The sequence below is a fragment of the Sebastes umbrosus genome, chromosome 6 (assembly GCF_015220745.1).
Source record: "Sebastes umbrosus isolate fSebUmb1 chromosome 6, fSebUmb1.pri, whole genome shotgun sequence".
Taxonomy (NCBI): Eukaryota; Metazoa; Chordata; class Actinopteri; order Perciformes; family Sebastidae; genus Sebastes; species Sebastes umbrosus.
In genome coordinates this window covers 2,493,699-2,505,603 of record NC_051274.1, presented here as the reverse complement: position 1 = coordinate 2,505,603, position 11,905 = coordinate 2,493,699, and the positions used below count along the sequence as shown (strand labels likewise).

At 41.5% G+C, this 11,905-nt stretch overlaps 1 protein-coding gene across 2 annotated transcripts in view; it reads right to left on the bottom strand.

Moving 5' to 3' along the window:
* Positions 1 to 269: 269 nt before the first annotated feature.
* The window catches only part of LOC119489737 (kelch domain-containing protein 8B-like), a 201,741-nt gene continuing 190,105 nt past the window's right edge, over positions 270 to 11,905 (bottom strand). For both annotated transcript variants that reach the window (XM_037772517.1, XM_037772518.1), the window contains 2 exons: positions 9,985 to 10,086; positions 270 to 919 (listed from right to left, as the gene is read on the bottom strand). In XM_037772517.1, the coding sequence (XP_037628445.1) occupies positions 723 to 919; positions 9,985 to 10,086 (299 nt within the window). In that variant the 3' untranslated portion in view covers positions 270 to 722. The remainder of the gene's footprint in view (positions 920 to 9,984; positions 10,087 to 11,905) is intronic.

Sequence of the window (11,905 nt, the reverse complement as noted above, 5' to 3'; positions counted from 1 at the left end):
CACATGGGCTTCTGACTAGCAGCTGCTTGAGTTGCCTGTGGTGTGAACGCATGTAAGAGCCTCTGTTGTTGACACTGTGGTAGCGCCTGCTAGCAGTGCAAACTTTCACAGATATGAAAGAAATTAAAGAGGAACCAGAACAGACTTTCACATTCCCAGAACTGTCACTGTCTAAAACTAGAAATAGAAAAGTGTCCGAGCTCGCTGTCGCAGCAAGCTGCGGAGAGAGCGACGCTGCCGCGAAGAGGAGATACAGATATGGCCCTATCTTCCTTTTAATATCCAGAAAAGTACCCTGCTTTTATTCTGAAAAATGCTCAACAGTTCAAAGGCGTGTTGTTTCTCCAGACACCACGTGTGTCTGTTTTTTTTTTGCTCATTTTCTTCTTCTTCTGATTTCCCCAGTGTAGAAAAGCTGTCCGTTTCCTGTCTGTCCTCGCCAGTCACAGCAGGCCTTCCTCTTAGTATTCATCCAGCTCTGTCTCAAAACTGTCTCTGCAGAAAGAAAATGCTTGTTGAATTTCAAAAAGAGCTTCTTACATCCCAGTGTACACGGGGAAATCCATCAGTTGGACATAAAGGTAGAAAAGTCTCAATCTGTGGATCCTTCATGTGTCTTCGTCTGTGTTTATGTACACACATGAATAAAATACCAATGCCAGTTTGAACTCTTGTGTGTGTGTGTGTGTGTGTGTGTGTGTGTGTTAGCGCGTGTGCATGTGTCACACTGTTTCCGGTAAGCAGAGCGCTTCCACGGCATTACTGGGTCCCTGGGCGACTCCGCCGATGACAAACAGCATGCTGGCTGTCTGCAGGAGGGCAGAGGAGCAGCGTGCAGTGGGCATGGGCGCCACATACTCCCAGCGCCGCTTCACCGGGTTGTAGCTCTCCACCGTGCCCAACGGCGTCGGTTCGTTACCTGCAAAATGGAGAGTGACATGTCAGGATGACAGCAATTATGTTTCAGATGCTCCATTAGCCAGGTCTTTAATTCAGTTTGGAAAACAACTGGAAACATAGAAATATTCAAGGCTTGAATATTACTGTCACAACTTCACAAAGGCAATTTAAGCAAACCAATTGTTTTGACTTTTGATTTTTTTAAGCTGTATTGAGCTTATTAAATCAAATTAAAATAAATTAAAACATTAAATTAACTAATAAAACAATAAAATTAAAATTATATATATTCACATGAATTAAGTTAAAATCATTAAGTGCTTTCAGTGGCTTTTAATCAACAATCAATAGTAATTATTATTCAGTTTCTCACAAGATTCAAATCTTTATGGTCATATTTGCTTCCATAGTGGAAACACACACACACACACACACACACACTCACACAAACACACACACCTCATCAGCGACTTGTCTTCTAAACTATAAACTGTTAAATATCGCCTCCAGACATACACACATGTAAAGACCTTCATGTGATGGATAATCCCCACGACTCCACCTCCCCCTGCTGTCGTAAACACACTGAAATAGTCTCCAAGTATCAATACATATAATGATATATATATCATAATCATATATTGGGGGGAGGGGATATTGGACGGACATTGGACGATGGAAAGAATCACGACTCAAATAAAGCTGATGTTGCTCCGTGTCTGCTGGATGTGTAGCTGTTTGTAACGTGATAATAAATCAATAATGGGTTGCCCCCCCCAAGTCACAGGATACAATCTATTAATGCTGTTGAAATGTGTCTCAGCTTTACAGCACTAATCTGCAAAATCTTTTATTTCCATAGTCAGGAATTTGTTTCCTTGACTCATTAATTTAACGTTAAAGGTCCCATATCGTGCTCATTTTCAGCTTCATACTTGTATTTTGTGTTTTCTACTAGAACATGTTTACATTATGTAATTTTCAAAAAACACTTTATTTTCCTCATACTGTCTGCCTGAATATACCTGTATTTAACCTCTGTCTGAAACACTCCGTTCAAGTGTATTTTAATGGAATTGCAACGAAATTGCGTTGCTAGGCAACAGTTTGGGTCTATGTTTACTTCCTGTCAGCTGATGTTATTTACATACACTACAACAGGAAATAAACTGGGACGCATTTCGAATATTTACATTTAAAACCGTGTAATTGTATATTTGTTACATCACAAATGGACAGAAAAGCAGCTTGTTTCAAACGCACAATTTCTGAATACAGGCTGTGTGTAGTGTATTTCTCCATGGATTGAGTGTTTTGATAGTTTACCAGTATTTATATATCACTTAAACCTGCTTTATAATATAAAAGACATGAAAATCTCACTTTTTACAATATGGGACCTTTAACTTGTAGGTTTAATAAAGCAAAGAAAACGATCTGTATTTGTCCTGAAAGCCTCCAGTTGAATTACTGTTCTACAATATAGAAATGCAAAGTAGAAAAACAAAGATTAATTTATATGTAAATGTTGCAGGATATTAATTTCATGTGCGTTACTGGAGTCGGTCAATGCTCCCGGACAGACGGCAGAACCAGAAGGCTTCCTCCAGAACGGAGCTGTAATGTTATCAGAGCTAGAATTATGGTACGTCTCTCTCTCACCTCAGCTGCAACGCTCTCTGTCATTATACATCAGCCAGCGCCAAGGTGTTGCCGTTTCCATGGAGACCCACATCACAGCGAGTCCCTGAATGATATGGACTGATGAGTGGATGGTTTGCGTGTGTGCGTGTGTGTGTGTGTCTGTGTGTCTGTGTCCGTGGAAGACTGTTATCATTGTTTGGTTGGAAGAACAAAGTGGAGCCGAGTCGGCCTTTTCAAAGAAATCTGGGCCTTAACTGCTCAGACCTCGGCTCCTCTATCAGCCTTATGAAGACGCAAGCACGCACGCATGCACACACACACACACACACTAGAACTGAACATACTGTATGCTGCTCAAAGGCTTCCGGTCGGTGCTTTGATTGACGGTCCACAGACTGAAGTGTATATTTTTTATTCTTTATTCTTTTATATATTCTTTCTGTCCACCTCTCCCTGACCTCTGACCTCCTGTTGCTTCAGCTGTCAGACAGCCAGACAACAGCCCAACACTTTAGGTCAAAAGGAAGACCCTTGGTGGAGTCTGTGGTAATGTTTGATGTGTGCTGTAAATAGGGTCATTACATGCCCTCTTTGCAGAACAGATCACATTATAGCAGGTAATTCACAGCACTCATCCTTGACCTGGTGTCTCGCTTCCTCCAGTTCTTTGTCAGTAATGTTTTTGTAGAATAAGCGAGATAAGTTTTCAGCTCAACCTGAGGCCTGTACTACGAAGCAGGATTCGTAGTACAATCTTTTTTTTTATTTAACTTCAGGGTTAACCCTTCAGGGTTTTCCGTCCTACGAAGGTGGATCACGTCTTACCGGGGTAGATCGCCATGGTAACTGATGCTGAACAGCTAACCTGCTCTGGAGCAGGTTATGTTCCAGATAAGAGATCAACTCGTATGAAATCACCGCTTACTGACTAATCACAGCTGAGTGCGATGATTGTATGATAATATTACACACATATGAAGAAGTTTAAGTCATAATCCAGACTAAAAACAACACAGTTTAAACCGACAAATGCGGGAAGGACAGCTGGCTGTATGCTGTTGGTGTTTACCGCTTTGAATTATATTTGTATACTTATTTTTTTACTTGGTCTTGAGTTCGTTTCACTCCGCCGGAGACGAGGACGCAGCTGAAAGAAGGTTGAAATAGTCACACACGCCTGTTATTTACTAATGGGCATAATGAGGTGTAACTCATTCATCCATTACATTTCTTGATGCTATTTATATTTAGACACTATAACCGACCTTTAAGTGTTCCATTTAATTAATAAGTCTGTTATTTTATGCATTCACACATCGGGAGTTTTTTCTTTTGCCAGCTGTTCTTCCTACATCTGGCAGCTTCAACTGTGTTACTTCTAATCTGGATTATGTGTTTAACTTCTTCGTATTTGTCTATTATAGTTTACTCTTCCTTTGTAAAATGTGCCGCTCTGCTGACAGTAGACTTGTCCATGTCTGTGATTGGTCATAAACTGCAAACACCGCCCCGTTCATGTGAACGCGCTCATATCCAGACAGAGAAACCCTGGGTTGATTTACCGAGTTTATAACCACCTTCGTAGGACCGCTTAGCGTGATCTCGTTTGTTCTGGTTAGTGAAGCCAGATAACGAGAAGATACCCTGGGTATGTTGAACTGGCTTTGTAGTACAGGCCACTGGTCCCCATGATTCACCACATACAGCCTGGCCTTTCTCTGCACCACCATGCTGTGCCTTAGTCCCAGGTGATGGTTGAGGAGACAGGGACGTGCAGAAGATGTTAGAGGGACAGGGGCCCAAATTCATAAAAAGGCGTACGTTTCATTTTAACATCTGGGGGGAGGTCTGGGGGTCCTCCAACAGGAGAAGACTTAATTTCCTGAATTTGTATACACTAATCTGTGCCTTTTTAACATCAATTTATGGAGGAGATGTCTTTATTTATGTAAAGGAAAACACAAAAATCAGGCGCCAGGTGACAATTCGGATAAAAAGATATAATGGAACAAAGGCGTTCTGCTTTCAAATGTTTATCCCCGCGGAGTCGACACACATGTAGGCCGGATTTACTCCTCCATCTTCTGTTTTGTTGTGTGTGTGTGTGGCACCTACTCAAATCAATGGTTCATTCATTCATTAAATGGGTTTAATTTAATATGTGTTTCAGCAAGATTTCTGCACATCAACATCTATATCATATATCTGTGTTCTCTGAGAAGTTGTAATATTTTGAGAAAAAAACTAATATTAGGAGAATAAAGTCCTAATTTAATAATAATAGAGTCATAATATTGTCAGCAAGTGAACATTTTGAACTTTGAACTTTGTGTTGGAAGCAGAATAAATGGGCCAGCGTAAGGATGTGAGCGACATTGACAACAAGGGCCAGATAGTGCTGGCTAGACGACTGGGTCAGAGCATCTCCAGAACTGCAGCTCTTGTGGGATGTTCCCGGTCTGCAGTGGTCAGGACCTACCAAAAGTGGTACGATTAAGGAGATCCGGTGAACCGGCGACAGGGTCAGACCCGAGGCTCATTGATGCACGTGGGGAGCGAAGGCTGGCCCATGTTGTCTGATCCAATAGAAGAGCTGCTGGAGCTCAAACTGATGAAAAAGTTAATGCAGGTTCTGATAGAAAGGTGTCAGAACACACAGTGAGGAGCAGTTTGTTGCGTATGGGGCTGCGTAGCCACAGACTGGTCAGGGTGCCCGTGCTGACCTGATGTTATGGCTGATCAGTGTATATATTTGACAGAGGAGGTTGCTCCTCCTCCATTTTAATAAGAGAAATAACTAAATCAAATAACACGACCCCATGTGGGTTGGTTTTCCTCCCGTCCTCCCCGATTTCTGGAGTCACCAGCCACCACTGAATGTGCACACACATACAGTGTAACTGCATTATAGATGCTCTTTGTTCTTTGTGGATGTGTTTTCTTCTTTTATTTCCCAAGTCAAAAGGCAGAGGGTTGGAAATGAGCTCTGAACCAGCGATGAGTCACGAGCCTGAAATATCCCCACGGATTAGATGGTGAGCCAGACTCACAGCTGACACTCGCACAGAGAAAAACACAACATATCTACCTCCTGTCCTCTCACACTCCATCTTCATGTTAGAAACCCCCCCCACATACACACACACACATTTCCATTTCATTCCTGTCTATCTCATTCAATCCTCTCATTCCTTTCTCTCTCTCTGTTGTTGCCTGCTGAATCTAACTGTCTCTCTCAGCATGACAAGACTGCTGTTTTCCTCTTTCTCACACACACACACACACACACGCACACGCACACATATACACATATGCATACGCACACGCACACGCACACACACACACACACACACACACACACACACACACAGAGTCTTAACTGATGTCCCTTTACATTATTATCTGTCAGTCTGAGCTGTGGACAAAGAAATGCTGTGATGATTTCTAGATGACAAAATACAGCATGTAACATACCTACACTCTAAGAAAGAAATCCGTAGAAAAACAGATAATGTCCTGGCAGAAAATGATACGGACATTTTCTTCAACCCTACCACTGAAATTTCTGTTAATTTACAGGATGTCCTCTGTACCATTCACGGACACTTCTGTTAATCCTAAAACAGAAAATTCTGTAAATGTACAGTACATCCTCCGTACCAAGCCGAATAGCAGGCCCAACCTTTACATTCTGGAGGGAAAACAGACGCTAACACTAGCATCTGTACATTACCTATCGGTCTCTGCGGACCACCTGAGACTAAAACCGGGGCTTACTCTACCTGACGTCCACTGAAGTCTAAAATATAAACATTAGTAAAACGTAAATTACAATATCAAACTTGTGTTAGTCTCAAAATGAGTCAGCAAAATATTCCTGCGTATCTGGTAACGTTAACGGTCGACAACAGCTGAACTAAACAAAACAGCTTTCCAACTAAAACGGTATTGAGCTAACGTTTAGTCCTTAACATAAATCATTTTGGTTTGGTAGATTTTAATTGTTGATTTTTTACCACAGAAGTGAGAGAAAGGTTTCTCCAAATCTAAACTTTGTCGTGTGTGATGGTCTCGGCCTCTTTCAACTTTCCCGCTGGCGGAGGTTGTTGTTCCCACAATGCAATGCGTATTTAAAGATATGGGAAAAAGTCCTTTGAAAAATTGATACAGAAAATTCCTTCATATTTCCACGGTAGGGGAGAGTGGGGTAAGATGAGCCAATTTTTGCTTATGCTGTCCTCGAGGTTAGGAAAAATGAGACAGAAGCAGAATGAAAACTTGAACCTTAAATTCAGGATCTCTCCTATCAAATGAAATGATCAGCATACATCCATAACAAAGCTGTCTGAAAAAAATGACCTTCCCAAAAAAAGTGCTCCTGTGGCTTAACTTGCCCCAGGTAAGGGGTAAGTTGATCCAAGTCAGTGGGTAAGTTGAGCCATCGTGGGGTAAACTGAACATCTGAGTTTTTAAGTTTAAACCTCAGCATAAGTGTGTTCACAAACAGTTTCACAGTTATGAACTTGTGAGAACAAACCACTAGTGAGTTTCAAGACCATTGAAAAATCTAAATATCATTCAATATTCGACTATATCCCAGTCATCAAGGTTGCAGGGGAATATGAACTGTTGCTCCCTCCTTGCAGTTCCTCCAGCCTTTTGAGGTTGAGGTAGCTCCTTCAGCACATCACTCAGCAGAAAAGATGCCTCATCCTTTTCCTTGAATACAAAGGTGGGCTTCTCACGTCAAGTGTTCCCCCGGATTCTTCTGAGAAATCTTGCACTCACTTCGTTGCCCTCCAGGCTCTCAACCAAGCCAATGTAATGGTAGCTTCTGCCTTTGGATACAAAGTTTACAATGACAAAGTCACCAACTGACAGATCTGAGATGTCTGATTCACTTCTCTCATCATTAGAACTCTCATGCTCAGAAGTGTCATCAAATGGGATGGGAACATCATTCTCCTCAGAACTGCTGTACGCTTTGATTTTAGGCCTACCTGCTAAACCCTTCTCTTTCCAGTTGTTGGGGACAGGAAAGTTGTTTCTTTCTGCCAATTCCAATGCCAGTTCACAGCATTTCTTTGGAGTAAGGCCATGGAACTGTTCAGCCAGCTTTTTGATATGGTCTGCAAGCTCCTTCTCTACCTCTTCTGTGAAGACCCTCTTTGCCTCTGCTGTTCCACTGTAACCAACTGTTTTTACTTCCTTTATCTCCCTCTTCTATAAAGGTTAACACATAAAAAAATCAAACCAAGTTGTCTAACACTCAACGGTAATACCATTTTATATTTCAGAGAATTAATTTGGTTAATTTATGGTGGGGTAAATTGAGCCAGTGGCTCGGAATAATAGTAGAATATTAGTGTGCCAGTGGCTCAACTTACCCCATAGCCTTTGGCTCACTTTGCCCCATAGCTACCATTTTGGAAAAAATGGCCTAGCTTAGCAATTCAGGCTAATATTTAGCAAAGTGATTAACATGGTTTTATACCTTAGTAAATCACCAACATGTATAATATATTTTTTTAGACCTGGATAAATTTGCTTTGACCTAACAGTCATTATTCCTGACATGCAGAAAATTTACTTTGATAGGGAAAAAACTGTTTTTGGTGTAAAAAAGTACTTACTACTTCTCCCATGTGCTTAACTCCGTCACAGCAAGATATAAATGATGGGTACTTCCTGAATTTATGGTCACATGACAAAACATAATCACAGTTGCCAAGATACAGGGGGTGGGTCAACTTACCCACTGGCTCATCTTACCCCACTCTCCCCTACATTGTCCTGTATTTTTACAGACTTTTCTTAGAGTGTAGACTTGTCATAGTAAAATGATTCCTGTTCATTCTGCCTTTTATCTGGGCCTTGTTTGTTTGTTTGTTTGTGTGTGTGTGTGTGTGTGTGTGTGTGTGTGTGTGTATACAGTATATACAGAGAGACACTGTTCTGCATGTTTTTTTAATCTGTCAAGATTCATTCTATAACTACCACAGCAGTTTGTGTGTCTGTATGTATACTGTATTCTGTACTGCACGTGTGTGTAATCTTACGGAACAGCGAGTCAATATCTGCTTAACAAGCATGTCGTCGAGGACAAAAGCTGATATCTGATTAATTTGTAGCATTGTGCAGTCTCTCTCCACACTATATTTACTTTAACAAACGCAGCTCAGTCGAGAAGAAAATGGAAAGTTAATGGAAAATTAATTTGGTTGTGTGTGTGAGCATGCGTGCGGTGTGTGGGATAAATCACAGTTGTAGTGTTGTAGTGTGAAGACGGCACTGACAACGTTACTGTCTGTTAGTGGGGAGGCCTGTTATTATCAGATGAAGCCAATATATAGATACTGTATATATATAGGCTATATATGTGTGTGTGTGTGTGTGTGTGTGTGTGTGTATATATCAACAAGTGATAGTAATGGGAGTGATTATATGGCTTATTTGATTTAAAGAGGTAATCCACCGATTGGTGACTTTGTGGTGAGGATTACTCCGCCTGTTCTCTTCTCTGAGTTTTCTAAAGTCAGAATATAACCTCTGCTACACATTTCTATGGGTGATGATGGAGGTAAGGGAGACTCTAAGACCTGAAGGCACGGATTACATGACCAACTGAGGTAGCTGAGCTATAGCACTACCGCTAGCTAGCTAAATCCGCTAGCATGTTTACAGCCAGCGGACCGCCATCGACTGTGCGAGCCGCTGAATGTTATCTCACAGACCATGCTGCCTGCGTGTTTGACAATGTCAGTTTTACATTTGAAAATAATGGTAGACATAGACATCTTTTTTTGTAGTAATTGATTATTGAAAATTACTTTTCGTTGTCTAATTATTACAGTGACAACGGGGTGTGTCTTCATTATCAGATATTTCTCGAGACAGTCTGAACAGAGCTGCTGGAATATATACACAGAATATTACTTAATAGAGGGGTGTTTTCCTGTTTGCTGTAGAAAGTTTTACTATTAAAGACAGTTTTCCTTCAGTGTTTCACTTCTTCTACAGACAAGGATGGAAAACTAGCCTACTGACTCCTTCGGCTCTCTCCGTCGGTCACATGACCCTCGCCTTGCAGGTCATAGCGGTCTGTCAAGAGGCTAAAAGACACTATAGAGTTGCATTATGGGAAATGCAGAATCCATCTTTTTTTGGAGCTGGAGTATAAATCAGAAACATTGTTGTTGTACTCCAGCTTCGGTAAAACACTGATCAGATTACTCATCACGTACCCACACCTCACATTGTAAGGCATGTCCATTAGCAGACAAAAGGTGCTGCAACATTGGAAATCAATCACAGCATGACCTGGATTGTTGTTCTGTCTCTCCTCCCTTTTTTTCTTTCCTTCTCGGGTCAAAGCACAGCACTGCATTTAATTGACAGAAATGAACACACTGAAGAAGGGAAAGGAAAGGAGGTGCTGACCTAGACCACCAGCTGCGATTACCCTTCCTCCCAGGCATCCTGCCACAAAGTCAGCCCTCTTCTCCCTCATCCTGGATGTTCGGCTGGGTTTGATCCAGATACCTGCCGGAGGTGAGAGGACATAGTGTCAGTCATCATTTCATTACAACACTATAGGTTAACAAAGCCTCGGACACACAAGGAACGTCAGGAGCGCGTTGTGGCTGCGTGGCGTGGTGGCTGCGTTTTATTTTGAAATTAAAGCAGGAAGTGTTGATTTAAAAATAAGTCTTTACTTTTTTTCATCTCCGTAACATATCCTACAGATTTACATCGAAACTGTAGTAATCTTGCTGATATGATGTTAATAAACAGTCAATAGATCACTTTCACTGTCTGTTGCTGCTGTGAGACGCACGCGTCACGCGTCAAAAATAGGTGAGACCTCTATTCTCTAGAAGAGACGCAGCTGAGACGCGCGTGCGTCTCACCCAGGCAGTGAGGCTGCTTTAGCCTGTTAACACGGACACCGAAATAAAAAACAACAGGTAATGCAGCCGCCACACGCTGCTGACGTTCCTGGTGTGTCCGGGCTGTTAGGGTTAGGGTCCATCTGCTGCTGTAACAGCGACCACTCTTCTGGCTTCAGGCTGTCCACCTGCTGCTAGAACAAGAGCATTAATGATTTTGGGTGATAACAAGGTCTGATTCACCATGATTAGTTGATTGATTTGATTCAATTCAATATATTTTATACAGCGTCAAATCATAACAGAAGTTATCTTGAGACATATATACAGCGGGTAAAATAAGTATTGAACACGTCACCATTTTTCTCAGTAAATATATTTCCAAAGGCACTATTGACATGAAATTTTCACCAGATGTTGGTAACAACCCAAGTAATCTATACATACAAAGAAACCAAAACAAATAAGTTCAGAAATTAAGTTATGTGTAATAATGTCAAATGACACAGGGAAAAAGTATTGAACACATGAAGAAAAGGAGGTGCAAAAAGGCAAGGAAAGCCAAGACAACAGCTGAAATCTATCAGTAATTAGAAATGAATCCGACCCCTTGTCAGTGCAAATTAATATCAACTGTTTCAGTCCCAACTGATGGCCTATAAAAAGGTGTCTCATTACCAAGGTGTCACACAAGAAACATCTCATGATGGGTAAAAGCAAAGAGCTCTCTCAAGACCTTCGCAACCTTATTGTTGCAAAACATAATGATGGCATTGGTTACAGACGCATTTCTAAACTTCTGAATGTTCCAGTGAACACTGTTGGGGACATAATCCGGAAGTGGAAAGAACATCATTTCATCATAAACTGGCCATGACCAGGTTCTCCTCGCAAGATTTCTGACAGAGGAGTGAAAGAATTATCAGAAGAGTTGTCCAAGAGCCAAGGACCACTTGTGGAGGGCTTCAGAGAGACCTGGACTTAGCAGGTACAATTGTTTCAAAGAAATCAATAAGTAATGCACTCAACCGCCATGGCCTGTATGCACGCTCACCACGCAAGACTCCATTGCTGAAGAAAAAGCATGTTGAAGCTCGTTTAAAGTTTGCTGCACAACATTTGGACAAGCCTGTGAAATACTGGGAGAATATAGTCTGGTCAGATGAGAGCAAAGTTTAACTCTTTGGATGCCATAACACACACCATGTTTGGAGGACAAATGGCACTGCACATCACCCTATAAACACCATACCAACAGTGAAGTTTGGAGGTGGGAACATCATGATGTGGGGCTGCTTTTCAGCATACGGTACTGGCAAACTTCACAGAATTGAAGAAAGGATGAATGGAAAAATGTACCGAGACATTCTTGATAAAAATCTGCTGCCATCTACCAGGATGATGAAGATGAAACGAGGGTGGACATTTCAGCAAGACAATGATCCCAAACACACAGCCAAGGAAACTCTCAA